Source organism: Leucoraja erinacea, chromosome 30 (assembly GCF_028641065.1).
Source record: "Leucoraja erinacea ecotype New England chromosome 30, Leri_hhj_1, whole genome shotgun sequence".
Classification (NCBI taxonomy): domain Eukaryota; kingdom Metazoa; phylum Chordata; class Chondrichthyes; order Rajiformes; family Rajidae; genus Leucoraja; species Leucoraja erinaceus.
In genome coordinates, this window is record NC_073406.1 from 15,516,898 (window position 1) to 15,530,449 (window position 13,552).

Genomic DNA, 13,552 nt, shown 5'->3' on the forward strand with positions numbered 1-13,552 from the left:
AAGGTTTCCGTGCGGTTCCCGGAGGTTTTTGTCAGTCTCCCTTCCTGCTTCCACTACCTGCAACCTCTGGCACCCACCTGCAACCTCCGGGAACCGCACGGAAACATTGGGTGGGGCGCAAATTCTCCAGAGGTTTCCGTTCAGGTTTCCTAAGTGGGACAGGGGCATTACTGCCTCCGACTACATTCTATCTCTGTACCGCCCATTCCTCTGACATCAGTCTGAAGGCTCTCGACCCAAAACGTCACCCATTCCTTCTCTCCACCCACTGAGTTACTCCAGCATTTTGTGTTTACCCTTTGTGATTTTTGCCAAGTTTCCTCACTGTCTATGATACAACCTATTTTAGTGTCTATAATGTTATAGTATTGCTTAGAAGCCCACAATTCACCCAAATGTTCTATCATCCACTTTCAGTACGATTCTGCCATTTTTCAATCCACAATTAGCAGCCTCACCTTATGAATCAATGACAATAAATGCTTTTAGTTGAGAAGGAGTTTGAATGTTGGTGGCATGAGCTGAAGACCATAAGTCTTTAACTACAGAAGTCAAGATTAAACTTAATTTCTTGTTGCAAGCATATGGAAGTAGTGTCAGGTGAAATAATCCAAGATTGTAAACAATGCAGAAAGCTATAACTCTATCTGAGTTTTGGTAAATGTTTTAGCAAGCTTCCTGGGCACCTGTGCAGCACATTTGCATTACGCAGTGGGAAGAACACAAATTGCTGCATCTTTCAATTCATAAATCTGTAAGGTCCAATTAGTGGACTCCTTGATGTAGTGAAATCATGCCTGACAACTATGATTCTGACAGCATTTTCAAAGACTTTTGCACATACAAGGAATGTAGGATGGAGGGAGATGAAGATTCAACAATCAGGTCTCCTTTTTGTTTAATTAATTCAGTGATATTCACTGACATTTCATCCCGATCAGTCTCTTACTTCAAAGCTCCCAGGAACAATCCCATGCGCTGCATCCGAATGATGAATTGCAAGTCTGTACCCATGAGGCTCCTCACACTGAGCTTCTAATATCGAGCATGTCAATCTGGAGAGAAGGACAACTAAAGATCCATCCATTGATCTATTAAACTATAGCTTGATAAAGTACCTGCACAGTCAGAGTTGACGCAATTTCCCAACAGCCATTTATATCAGGCGGAAAAAGGCTAAACCAAAACTCAGGCCAATATCACTGGCAGACAGCTAGCAAAGATAATACGTTAACAGAAATAGGACACTCGTGGTTCTGAGGCGAGTGGGGTGTTACTGGCTTTGGTTGAAAACTGGAATTAAAGATTGAGTTATTAATCCAAGCAATGCAACAAAACCACACTCACTAAGGATACTAAAAGTTGACAGGATTTACTACTTACATTTTTTAAACGTTTCACATCAACCTTTTCCTCCTGTTCTTTTCGTCGTTTCTTTTCCTGCAAAATTTCTTCAAGAGTTTTTACTTTCCAGTTATCCTTTTCATCTCCCATTGGTACAGACCACACTGAGCTAAAACACAATCAGTTACAGGCTAGTCATTAGGTTAGAAGAGACGTAATGACTTTGTCTCAACCTTCTCATGCTGGACTTCAAACAATATATAGATGCAGGGCACTTCCATTTGCTAAAACGCTGTGCAGATAGGTTCCTTTCCCTGCAAATGAAGTACAACCTAAAATTCTCAAACTTCTTCTCAATCTTACTGGCGTCTACACTTGAGAAGATATTTGCAAAAATAATCTTCAAGACAACTTATACTATTGAAGAGATAGCTATTCCACACTGCCTGAACCTGGGTTAGATCTGAGAAAGACACTAAAGATCTGTTGCTTAGCATTACTTAGTTGAATATCGAAGAACCTTTTTGGTAAACTATACCAAACTCACTCACAACAATGTTTCATCTTCAATTTCTGACACATTGTTGTTTTTATTCATCTGTAAAATTGGACCAAGTCCAGAAATTCAAAAATAATAAAATGATCCAGTGTTCATAAGCTCTATTATTGTTAACAACTACTATTTATTTCCCCAGATAGCAGTTCAATATACTTTTAGACAAGAAATCATTTAAAAAATGACACAATTTGAATTTAGGCAAATAAAATCAAGCTATTTAGATAAATACTAGATAGCTATAAGATAGATACTATTTGTTGCATTACTGCAAGAATCAAGTCACACAGGTAGATGTAAAATAAAAAGTTATATCAATGTATTGTTTATCAAAATGCTGCCTAGATGCATTTTGAACAAGCATCATATACATACTAAGTTCCATGAAAGCTCTTCGATAGCACGGAGATGAAATTATTACTGCAGTACAGTGGAGTCCTTTTATTGTCACTTTCAATTTGCCATCTTAAAGAAGTGACAATAAAAATGGGTATTGTTTTCCTTTGAGAGAATGTTAAATACTTATAGAAACTGTAATAAAGGAATTACATTGTAAATTTGGGGTGCCCCTCATGATCAAATCTAGCAGGTTCACTTCTGAAGAATAGAAATCCACTCTGAAACTGCAAAATCAATAGAAATCAAGAATCACTTTTTGCAGTAACTGGTACTGTTGTGGTGAGTAACCTTGTTCCACCATCCAGAAAGAATTGTAAATACTTGACTAGAGATGCTTGGAAACAGCACAACAAAATTACTGCAAACTTACAAATGTACATGCATATATTGGACAATTTAACAAAATACAGACATTTGGAATTGATTGGACCTTTTTTACATTGTGTGATTTCACTGTTTGTTTTATAATCTTATTTCCTGACCAGCCTTGCCGCCTCAAAACAATACATAATGTAATGACCAGAATTAATGCTTGGTCTGAACAAATCTCCCATTCAAGATTGTCTTTCCATGTTCCTTGGTATGCAGTTAACCTGTATTGACAAAAAAAAACAATGAAGCCTATGTGAACATTTGTGTAGAAACTAAAGAGTTGGCAGGAATTGACAATAAAAAAGGCAGTATTTTTAGACTAAAAATTAACTAAATTTCCAACTCGTGAATGGACACAAAACAGTGTGTTGAGAAAGGCTTGGACTCCACTGTACTTCCAACAACACAGTTACAAACAATTTAAAGGAAAACTGCACAATAGAGATTTCTAGCATACACGATCTATATCCAAATCCAAATATTAATTCTAAAGTCGTTACAATGAACACAACTTTATCAATAGAAAAATGCGAAGGAAATGGATGTTGCTACAAACATTTTTATTGCAATTTATGACAATTGCAAACATTTTTAGACATAGTGATTCATTTTTATCAAGAATTGCCAATGTATTTATAAACTTTCTCCATTCTGAAATCAAAGAATGATAAAACTTTGAACATTACATGCAATATGCAGGAGTGGTTTTATTTCTGCATCAGAAAATATTAATACTAATAAAAGAAGAGCATGATACAATTTTGTGATTACATGACTGCCTGAAAAGGATATGTATTTCACTATATCATGTAAAGGACTATATACGATACTAGAACAGAGATCTTAATATTTGCCTTTTGCAAAGAGATTTGTTTGGAAAAGCCTCTGGGCACATTATTAGCAAGTAAAATTGCATGAACAATGTTTTTATTTTTATGCTACATACTGTCAACACAAGTTAACTTACATTCTAATTTCTGCATCTTAACAAATGACATTATGTACCTACTAAAATAGCACCATACCCATTAATCTGCAGTAGATCTGGTTCCCTGCAAAGAACTTCATGGAACCTAGAACAATACAGCACAGGAACAGGCCCTTTGGCCCACAATGTCCGTGCCAAACATGATGCCAAGTTAAACTAATCTCCTCTGCTTGCACGTGATCCATATCCCTTCACACCCTGCATAGCCATGTGCCTATTTAAAAACCTCAAACGCCTTTATCATATCTGCTTCCATCACCACCCCAGCCATGAGTTCCAGACACTTACCGCCCTCTGTGTATAAAAAAAACGTGCCCCACACATCTCCTTTAAATTTTTCCCGTATTGCCTTAAAACGATGCCCACTCGTCCTTGATATTTCCACTCTGGGAAAAAGGTTCTGATTCTCTACCATATCTTTGCCTCTCAATGTTACATATTGCTATCAGTTCTCCTCTCAATCTCTGATGCTCCAGAAAGAGCAATGCAAATTAATTCAACTTCTCCTCCTTAGTGCTCAATCCCCTCTAATCCAGGCAGCATCCTGGTGAACCTCTTCTGCACACTCCCCAAAGCCTCCACATCCTTCTTATAACAGGACGACCTGAACTGCTTACTATACTTCAAATGCTGCTTAACCAAAGTCCCATAAAGCTGTAATATGATTTCCTGACACTTATATTCAATGATAGACACATCAGGACAGGCAGCATCTCTGGAGTGAAGGAATGGGTGACATTTCGGATGGACACCCTTCTTCAGATAGAATGGTCTCAACCCGAAACATCACCCATTCCTTCTCTCCAGAGATGCTGCCTGTCCTGCTGAGTTACTCCAGCATTTTGTGTTTATCTTCGGTTTAAACCAGCATCTGCAGTTCCTTCTTACACACTTATATTGAATGTCCTGACTAAAAATGGCACGCATATCATATGCCTTTTTTACAACTCCATCTACTTGTGTTGCAACTTTTGGAGTTATGGACCTGGACCCCAATATCTGTACATTAGTGTTGTTAAGGGTCTTGCCGTTAACTGTATACTTTCCCCTTATAGTCGACCTCCCAATGTGCAGGTCAATTTCCAATTGCTATTTCTCCACCCGTTCCTGTAGCTGATCTATATCCTGCTATATACTTTGAGAGCCTTCCTCACCAGCCACAATTTCACCAATTCTGGTGTCATCTGCAAACTGACGAATCAACCCATCTTCATTTATGTCCAAATCTTTTATATATATCGCAAACAGAAATCCCAGCACAGATCCCTGCTAACTGCACTGGTAGACCTCCAGCCAGGATCTAAACAACCAAATCACCATAAATCCCATGAATTTTAATAATTTGGATCAGCCCACCATGAGCAACTTTATCAATTGACTTACTAAAATCCACGTAGACAACATCCACTGCCCCACCCTCATCGATCGCCTTTGTCACCTTCTAAAAAAACGAAATGAAGTTCATAAAACATTACCTGCTGCAGACAAAGCCATGCTGACTATCCCTCATTAGCCCACTCTCTCCCAAATGCAAATAAATCCTATCCCGAATAATCCTCTGCAATAGCTTCCCCACCATTCACCTGAGGCTCGCCAGCTATACTTCTCTGGACCATCACTACTTCTCTTCTTAAACAAAGGAACACGTTGGTTACTCTCCAATCCTCTGGGATCTCACCTGTGGCTAGAGAAGATAAAAATGTCATCTAGGCCCCTTCAATCTCCATCCTTGCTGCTATCAAAAATCTGGGAGAGATCTCATGGGCCCTTGGGGATTTATTCACCTTAATGTTCTTCAAGACCCAATACCACATTATCCTTGATCTTAAACCGGTCTTGCATATTAGTATTCTCCACAGAGATCTCACTGTCCTTTATATCCTTCTCCTTCATGAATCTAGATGTAAAGTACTCTTTTAGTGCCTTGCCTACATCCTCCGACACCAAGCCTAAATTCCTCCTTCACAATTTAGTGGGCCCCTTCGTTCTCTCTGGCTATCCTCTTGTTTGTAAATATGAAAAAGCTTTGGGACTTTCTTTAATCTGACTCGTCGATGAGATTACATGGCTCCTTTTGGCTCTTCAAATTGAAAGTGACAATAAAAGGACTCCACTGTACTGCAGTATTACTCAATGGCCTTGTCAGATTTTGTCTTTCTAAACCTTACGTACACCAGTTTTCTATATGACCAAATTTACAAGCTCTTTGGTCATCCAACTTTCCGTTACCTTGGCATCCTTATCCGGCCTCCTTACTAGAACATGCCAGTCCTGAACTCTGATCAACAAATAACTTTCTAAAGCAGAACACCTCTCTTTGCAAACAAAGATCACAGTGATATGTCATTCATAAGTAACAAAGAATGAATGAATTGCTGTTTTTAAATACTTGCAAAGGGACTGCTTAAGCAATGATTTGATTACCAAAGTTTGCTTATCGTAGCTAAGACAAGAAACAACAAAATACGATAACTGCTCCTAATTCTTCCTATAAAGCACAGATAGAAGGAAGGTAGACACAAAATGCTGGAGTAACACAGTGGGGCAGGCAACATCTCTGGAGAGGTTGGGTGACGTTTCGGGTCTCAACTTGAAACGTCACCCATTCTTCTTCGGAGATGCTGCCTGTCCCACTGAGTTACTCCAGCATGTTGTGTCTACCTTCGATTTAAACCAGCATCTGCAACTCTTTCCTACACAGATAGAAGGAAACATGGATAGGTGACATCCCAGTCCAGTCTGAAGAAGGGCTTCGGCCCGAAACGTTGCCTATTTCCTTCGCTCCATAGATGCTGCTGCACCCGCTGCGTTTCTCCAGCATTTTTGTGTACCTATGGATAGGTGCATTTTGGGTTGGGACCCTTTAGCCGGAAGAAACTTATCTCTGTGTTTTCCAAGATTTTCCATGGTTACTCCAGCACTTTGTGTTGTTTGTCATAAACCAGCATAAACCAGCATCTGCAGTCATAAAATGCGCACTAGCCTGTTTCTAAATCTGGCTCCGTTTTAATGTAGAAACAAAGAACTGCAGATGCTAGTAAATACAGAAAAGGACACAAATTGCTGGTGTAACTCAGCAGGTCAGGAAGAGTCTCGACTCAAAACATCGCCTATCCATGTTCTCCAGAAATGCTGCCTGAAGAAGGGTCTCGAACCGAAACATCACCCATCACTCCAGAGATCACTCCAGAGATGCTGCCTGGCCTGCTGAGTTAGCTTTTCTGTGTAACACTCCAGAGATACTGCCTGACCTCCTCAGTTATGCCAGCACTTTATGTCCTCTTGGCTCAGTTTTAAACCTGGTCTCATCAAAAACATAGGTGCACAACTGGTTTCCCGATAACAAATAGTTAACTTGTTGTCAATCTTATGCTTCCTGCATTATTTTCATGACAGAGGGATAGCACCAAAAGGATAAATGCTGCATTTGAAGCATTTGTAACGTTTTCTCCTGTGCCCACATTGGAAAGATTTGTATTTGTTGCTCCCACCAGCACTCCTAAAGCTCTGCTCTAATTGAAAACAATGAATAAAATGTATTTGCTATTATGACTGTGCCTTGTTCTAAACTGCTACTAGCGGGGAGCAAGCGTTGATGAAAAGTTGGGGAGGGACCCCAAGATGTGGTAACCACAGAAGCTTTCACGTCCAGCGTGAACAGTGTGTAATCAAAGAAACCGTTTTAAACTGAAGTCGCCGTTGAAATAAAGGCCTCTCTAACAATATGGTGCTCACACAGAGCGACCCCAGGCCCTGTGGCGCTCCCTCAGCGCCAAATTCCCAGTCCTGCGGCGCTTGCTCAACCCCTGTGAGAGGCGCATCTGAGCCCAGACCGTTGGGACATCGGCGCCAGTGATAGCGGTGATTGAGGACGGGTAGGCCCGGGGGTCTTGGTCGCGCTGGGACAGACAGACAGGTGAGGTCCATGGGGTTAGGCCCGCGGCCCGCCCGCCCGGCTCCAGCCCCTGCGCACCTTGTCCCGCACACATACGCTCCTCGCCCTCCGCCGCCCGGCAGGTCCCCCTATCCCCCGGCTCCAGGTCTCCCCCGGTCCCCGCTCACCTGGTCCCCACACACCGGGCACCCGCTCCACGGCCGCCGCGACGCCGCTGCAACGCCTCACATCCGGCGCGACGGGATCCCCGCGCATGCGCTATGAGTCAATTCCAACCAAACAAGACACAAAATGCTGGAGTAACTCAGCGGGACAGGTAGCATTTCTGGAGAGAAGGAACAGGGGGCCGTTTCGGGTCGAGACCCTTCTTCAGACTGATTAGGGATAAGGGCAACGAGAGATAAAGAACGAAAGTAATGAAGTAACTTTCAAAAAAGTAACTTTGATAAAGGAAACAGGCCATTGATAAATTTGATAAATGAAACAGGCCTAGACTGTGGAACAGTATCCCCTTTCCCATCAGAACTGCCCCCTCCATCGACTCGTTTAAGTCAAGACTAAAATCTTATCTATACTCCCAAGCCTTTCCTGACGTCCACTGAGCGAGGGCTATATGTATATATGTATGTAGTTTGTTTGTTTATACTATTCTTATAACAAATATAAAGCACTTTGGCCAACGAGAGTTGTTTTTTTAAATGTGCTATATAAATAAATGTGACTCGACTTGATTGTAAGCTGCAAGCGACAATGGGGGAAGGATAGAGAGGGAATGCAGGGGATACCTGAAATGAGAAAAATCAATATTCATACCACTGGGCTGTAAGCTGCCCAAGCGAAATATGAGATGCAGTTTCTCCAATTTGCATTTAGCCTCACTTTGACAATGGAGCAGACCTAGGACTGAAAGTCTGTGTGGGAATGGGAAGGAGAATTAAAGTGTTAAACAACCGGGAGATCAGGTTTATTCAGGCGGATTGAGCGAGGGTGTTCATCAAAATGATGGCCCAGTCTACGTTTGGTCTCGCCGATGTGTAAGAGTCCACAGTGGATGAGTTTGGAGGAGGTGCAAGTGAACCTCTGCCTAACCTTGAGGTGTCCTTGAGACTCTTGAAAGACGCCCATAAATAAAATTTATTATTATTATTAACCTGAAAGGACTATCGTGATCCCTGGACAGAATCGAGGGAGGAGATATGGGGACAGGTGTTGCATTTTCTGCGGTTGCAGGGGAAGGTACCTGGGGAGGGGGTGGTTTGGGTGGGAAGGGATGAGTTAACCAGGGAGTTGTGGAGGGAACGGTCTCTGCGGAAGGCAGAAAGGGGCAGAGATGGAAAAATGTGGCTAGTGGTGGGATCCCTTTGGAGGTGGCTGAAATTTCTGAGGATTATGTGTAGTATGCGATGGCTGATGGGGTAAAAGTAAGGACTAGGGGGAGCAAGGGCGGAGCATCGAGGAGACACAAATGAGTGCCTCATCAATGATGGGAGAGGAGAAAACCCGTTCATGAGGAACGACAACAAAGTGCAGCACTCAGCAGGCTCTGTGGCCAGTGAAACATCAGACCTGTCCCTCCTTTCACTGCAACTTCTGACTGACTTAAATGCCCTTAGATCTCACTCTCATTTAACTCCTGCCATATGCAAGGTGGTATAGGAGTATGAAAAGTGGTATAGTACTTAAATTGTCACGTGTGCTGAGGTATAGTGAAACTCATTTTTGTATACAGTTTGGTACAAGTATTACTGTACATAAGCACTTAGCGTCCAGTTTCCGGAACAGCTTCTTCCCAACAACAATCAGGCTATTGAACACTGCAAAATCCAACTAAACCCCAAACTACCTGGACTGCACTAGGGACTTTGGGCTTTCTTGTTTTTTTTTAAAATGATGGAACTTTTTTTTGTTTGTTTTATTATCGTGTTGCGCTGCTGCTGCTGCTGCAAGTAAGAATTTCATGGTTCCATTTCAGTACATATATGACAATAAAACACTCTTGAGTCTCTTGACCTGGAATGTTAACGCTCTCTCCAGACGCTTTGAGCGTATGCAGCATTTTATGCTTTTAATTTCAGATTTCCAACATCTGCAGTTTCCTTCCAGTTGTAGATCTGCGCGTGTGGGTGAGAGGGCAGGTCCAGTTCATTTCCACGGACAGACTTTGTCGTGGCTTTCAGAATAAATTAATGCAATGCAGGATCTTGAAAGCCATTAACAAGCCATTAGCCTTAGAGGAAACTGACCAAATTTTCAGAGGTAAATACATTATATTTAATAATTTCAAGTTCAAAGATCAATTTCACATTCAGGCTTTTCTAAAGTTAGAAGAATAAAGGAATAAGCAAAGCAGCAACAAAGCTAAATAGGATTTGAATTCCTCATTAAGGAATAAATGCAGAATGATTTGAAAGGCAAAATGATGAACATTCATGATACAAGTGTAAATGAAGATAAACATCCGTATTGGCAGTTTCACCTCAAGAGTCAGAGCACAGCACAGAAGTAGGCACTTAGACCCAACTCATCGATGCCAGGTAGTCCCACTTGTGCTAGGCCTATATTCCACCAAACCTTTCCTATCCAAGTGTCTTTTACATGCTGTAATTGTACCTGCCTCTACCACTTTCTCTGTCAGCTCGTTTGACATACACATCACCCTGTCTGCTAAAAAGTTGACCCTCAGGTCCCTTTTATGTCTTTCCCCTCTATAGTTTTCCTGGGAAAGAGACTATGCATTCACCTTATCCATGTTGCTCATGATTTTATATATCTTGATAAGGTCACTCCCGTACCTTCTAAGCTCCAACAAATAAAGTCCTAGACTATCCAGATAGTCCTGGATAACCCAAACTATCCAGTCCCAGCAACATCCCCATAAATCTTTTATTGCACCCTTTACAATCCCTATAACAGGGTGACATAACTGTACACAGAACTCCAAATGTGACCTTACAACATCTTGTAAAGCTATAACATGACATCCCAACTCATGTGTGCCAACACCACCTTCATCAACCTATCTTGCCATTTTCAAAGAACAATGCCCCCTAGGTTTATTCGACAACATACCCAGGAACCTGCCTTTACTGTACTGAATTAGTCTATTTTAGACTGGGTATTGAGTAATGAGGAAGGGTTAGTTAGCAATCTTGTTGTACGTGCCCCCTTGGGCAAGAGTGACCATAATATGGTTGAGTTCTTCATTAGGATGGAGAGTGACATTGTTAATTCAGAAACAATGGTTCTGAACTTAAAGAAAGGTAACTTTGAGGGTATGAGACGTGAATTGGCCAAGATTGACTGGCAATTAATTCTAAAAGGGTTGACGGTGGATATGCAATGGAAGACATTTAAAGGCTGCATGGATGAACTACAAAAATTGTTCATACCAGTTTGGCAAAAGAATAAATCAGGGAAGGTAGTACATCCATGGATAACAAGGGAAATCAGGGATAGTATCAAAGCGAAGGATGATGCGTACAAATTAGCCAGAAAAAGCAGCATACCGGAGGACTGGGAGAAATTCAAAGACCAGCAGAGGAGGACAAAGGGCTTAATTAGGAAAGGGAAAATAGATTATGAAAGAAAATTGGCAGGGAACATAAAAACTGACTGCAAAAGTTTTTATAGATATGTGAAAAGAAAGATTAGTTAAAACAAATGTAGGTCCCTTGCAGTCAGAAACAGGTGAGTTGATCATGGGGAACAAGGATATGGCGGACCAATTGAATAACTACTTTGGTTCCGTCTTCACTAAGGAAGACATAAATAATTTGCCGGAAATAGCAGGGGACCGCGGGTCAAAGGAGTTGGAGGAATTGAGTGAAATCCAGGTTAGCCAGGAAGTGGTGTTGGGTAAATTGAATGGATTAAAGGCCGATAAATCCCCAGGGCCAGATAGGCTGCATCCCAGAGTACTTAAGGAAGTAGCTCCAGAAATAGTGGATGCATTAGTAATAATCTTTCAAAACTCTTTAGATTCTGGAGTAGTTCCTGAAGATTGGCGGGTAGCAAACGTAACCCCACTTTTTAAGAAGGGAGGGAGAGAGAAAATGGGGAATTACAGACCAGTTAGTCTAACATCGGTAGTGGGGAAACTGCTAGAGTCAGTTATTAAAGATGGGATAGCAGCACATTTGGAAAGTGGTGAAATCATTGGACAAAGTCATTGGACAAAGTCAGCATGTCTGACGAATCTTATAGAATTTTTCGAGGATGTAACTAGTAACGTGGATAGGGGAGAACCAGTGGATGTGGTGTATCTGGACTTCCAGAAGGCTTTCGACAAGGTCCCACATAAGAGATTAGTATACAAACTTAAAGCACAAGGCATTGGGGGTTCAGTATTGATGTGGATAGAGAACTGGCTGGCAAACAGGAAGCAAAGAGTAGGAGTAAACGGGTCCTTTTCACAATGGCAGGCAGTGACTAGTGGGGTACCGCAAGGCTCAGTGCTGGGACCCCAGTTATTTACAATATATATTTAATGATCTGGAAGAGGGAATTGAAGGCAATATCTCCCAAGTTTGCGGATGACACTAAGCTGGGGGGCAGTGTTAGCTGTGAGGAGGATGCTAGGAGACTGCAAGGTGACTTGGATAGGCTGGGTGAGTGGGCAAATGTTTGGCAGATGCAGTATAATGTGGATAAATGTGAGGTTATCCATTTTGGTGGCAAAAACGGGAAAGCAGACTATTATCTAAATGGTGGCCGATTGGGAAAGGGGGAGATGCAGCGAGACCTGGGTGTCATGGTACACCACCAGTCATTGAAGGTAGGCATGCAGGTGCAGCAGGCAGTAAAGAAAGCGAATGGTATGTTAGCTTTCATTGCAAAAGGATTTGAGTATAGGAGCAGGGAGGTTCTACTGCAGTTGTACAGGGTCTTGGTGAGACCACACCTGGAGTATTGCGTACAGTTTTGGTCTCCAAATCTGAGGAAGGACATTATTGCCATAGAGGGAGTGCAGAGACGGTTCACCAGACTGATTCCTGGGATGTCAGGACTGTCTTATGAAGAAAGACTGGATAGACTTGGTTTATACTCTCTAGAATTTAGGAGATTGAGAGGGGATCTTATAGAAACTTACAAAATTCTTAAGGGGTTGGACAGGCTAGATGCAGGAAGATTGTTCCCGATGTTAGGGAAGTCCAGGACAAGGGGTCACAGCTTAAGGATAAGGGGGAAATCCTTTAAAACCGAGATGAGAAGAACTTTTTTCACACAGAGAGTGGTGAATCTCTGGAACTCTCTGCCACAGAGGGTAGTTGAGGCCAGTTCATTGGCTATATTTAAGAGGGAGTTAGATGTGGCCCTTGTGGCTAAGGGGATCAGGGGGTATGGAGAGAAGGCAGGTACGGGATACTGAGTTGGATGATCAGCCATGATCATATTGAATGGCGGTGCAGGCTCGAAGGGCCGAATGGCCTACTCCTGCACCTAATTTCTATGTTTCTAAATACTGGGCTTTAACCTGTTTTGGCATCATCCCCATTTATGTTGCTGTGCCTCACCAGCACACTGCTACATGTTAAGAGTTGCTTTCTTTCAGATGAGATATTTATCAAAGCACTCTGCTATCTCATTAAAAAAAGGCAATATCCAAATTACAGTTTTCCCAATTAGTTTTCTGGACAGTATTGTAGTAATTTTGCTACGACTCACGTTTCATCACACAAGTCAAATTTAACACGCCTAATGAAATCGGGAACACTATTTGCATTACACAGATTTAATTAGTTATAATGCGGTTTAAACTGGGAACTAGAGAAACACTTAAAAGTTACTTTGGAAATTGACAAGCCGAAAAAAAGCTTCCTTGGATTTAATGTAACCAGCCCCATGGGAATTAGTTACCATTGTCTTGTAAGAACACAGCTGCTACTTTAACATGGGAGAGCATGGAAATGACCAGTAATCCCTTCTATGACACGTCCAATGATATTCTTATTAAACAATGTAACATACAGCCTCTCGTATCTTTAACTTGCATTAACAA

The 13,552-nt window shown here is 41.7% G+C and overlaps 1 protein-coding gene and 1 long non-coding RNA gene across 9 annotated transcripts in view; both read right to left on the reverse strand.

Annotated features, from left to right (window-relative positions):
• Window positions 1-3,143, reverse strand: part of cdk11b (cyclin-dependent kinase 11B) — a 42,321-nt gene extending 39,178 nt beyond the window's left edge. For 3 of the 8 annotated variants that reach the window (XM_055659532.1, XM_055659526.1, XM_055659525.1), the window contains exons 1-2: window positions 2,450-2,523; window positions 1,384-1,513 (exon numbers count right to left, since the gene is read on the reverse strand). In XM_055659532.1, the coding sequence (XP_055515507.1) occupies window positions 1,384-1,494 (111 nt within the window). In that variant the 5' untranslated portion in view covers window positions 1,495-1,513; window positions 2,450-2,523. Of the gene's footprint in view, window positions 1-1,383; window positions 1,514-2,449; window positions 2,524-2,711 lie in introns of those variants that run through there. The other 5 variants (XM_055659528.1, XM_055659527.1, XM_055659531.1 and 2 more) reach the window with 5 other exon arrangements.
• A 260-nt stretch (window positions 3,144-3,403) lies between these two features.
• Window positions 3,404-7,831, reverse strand: LOC129711425 (uncharacterized). The gene is made up of 3 exons (XR_008725839.1): window positions 7,722-7,831; window positions 5,043-5,100; window positions 3,404-4,959 (listed from the first exon to the last, which is right to left on the reverse strand). It is a non-coding gene; the product is annotated as an uncharacterized LOC129711425 (long non-coding RNA).
• Window positions 7,832-13,552: the final 5,721 nt, after the last annotated feature.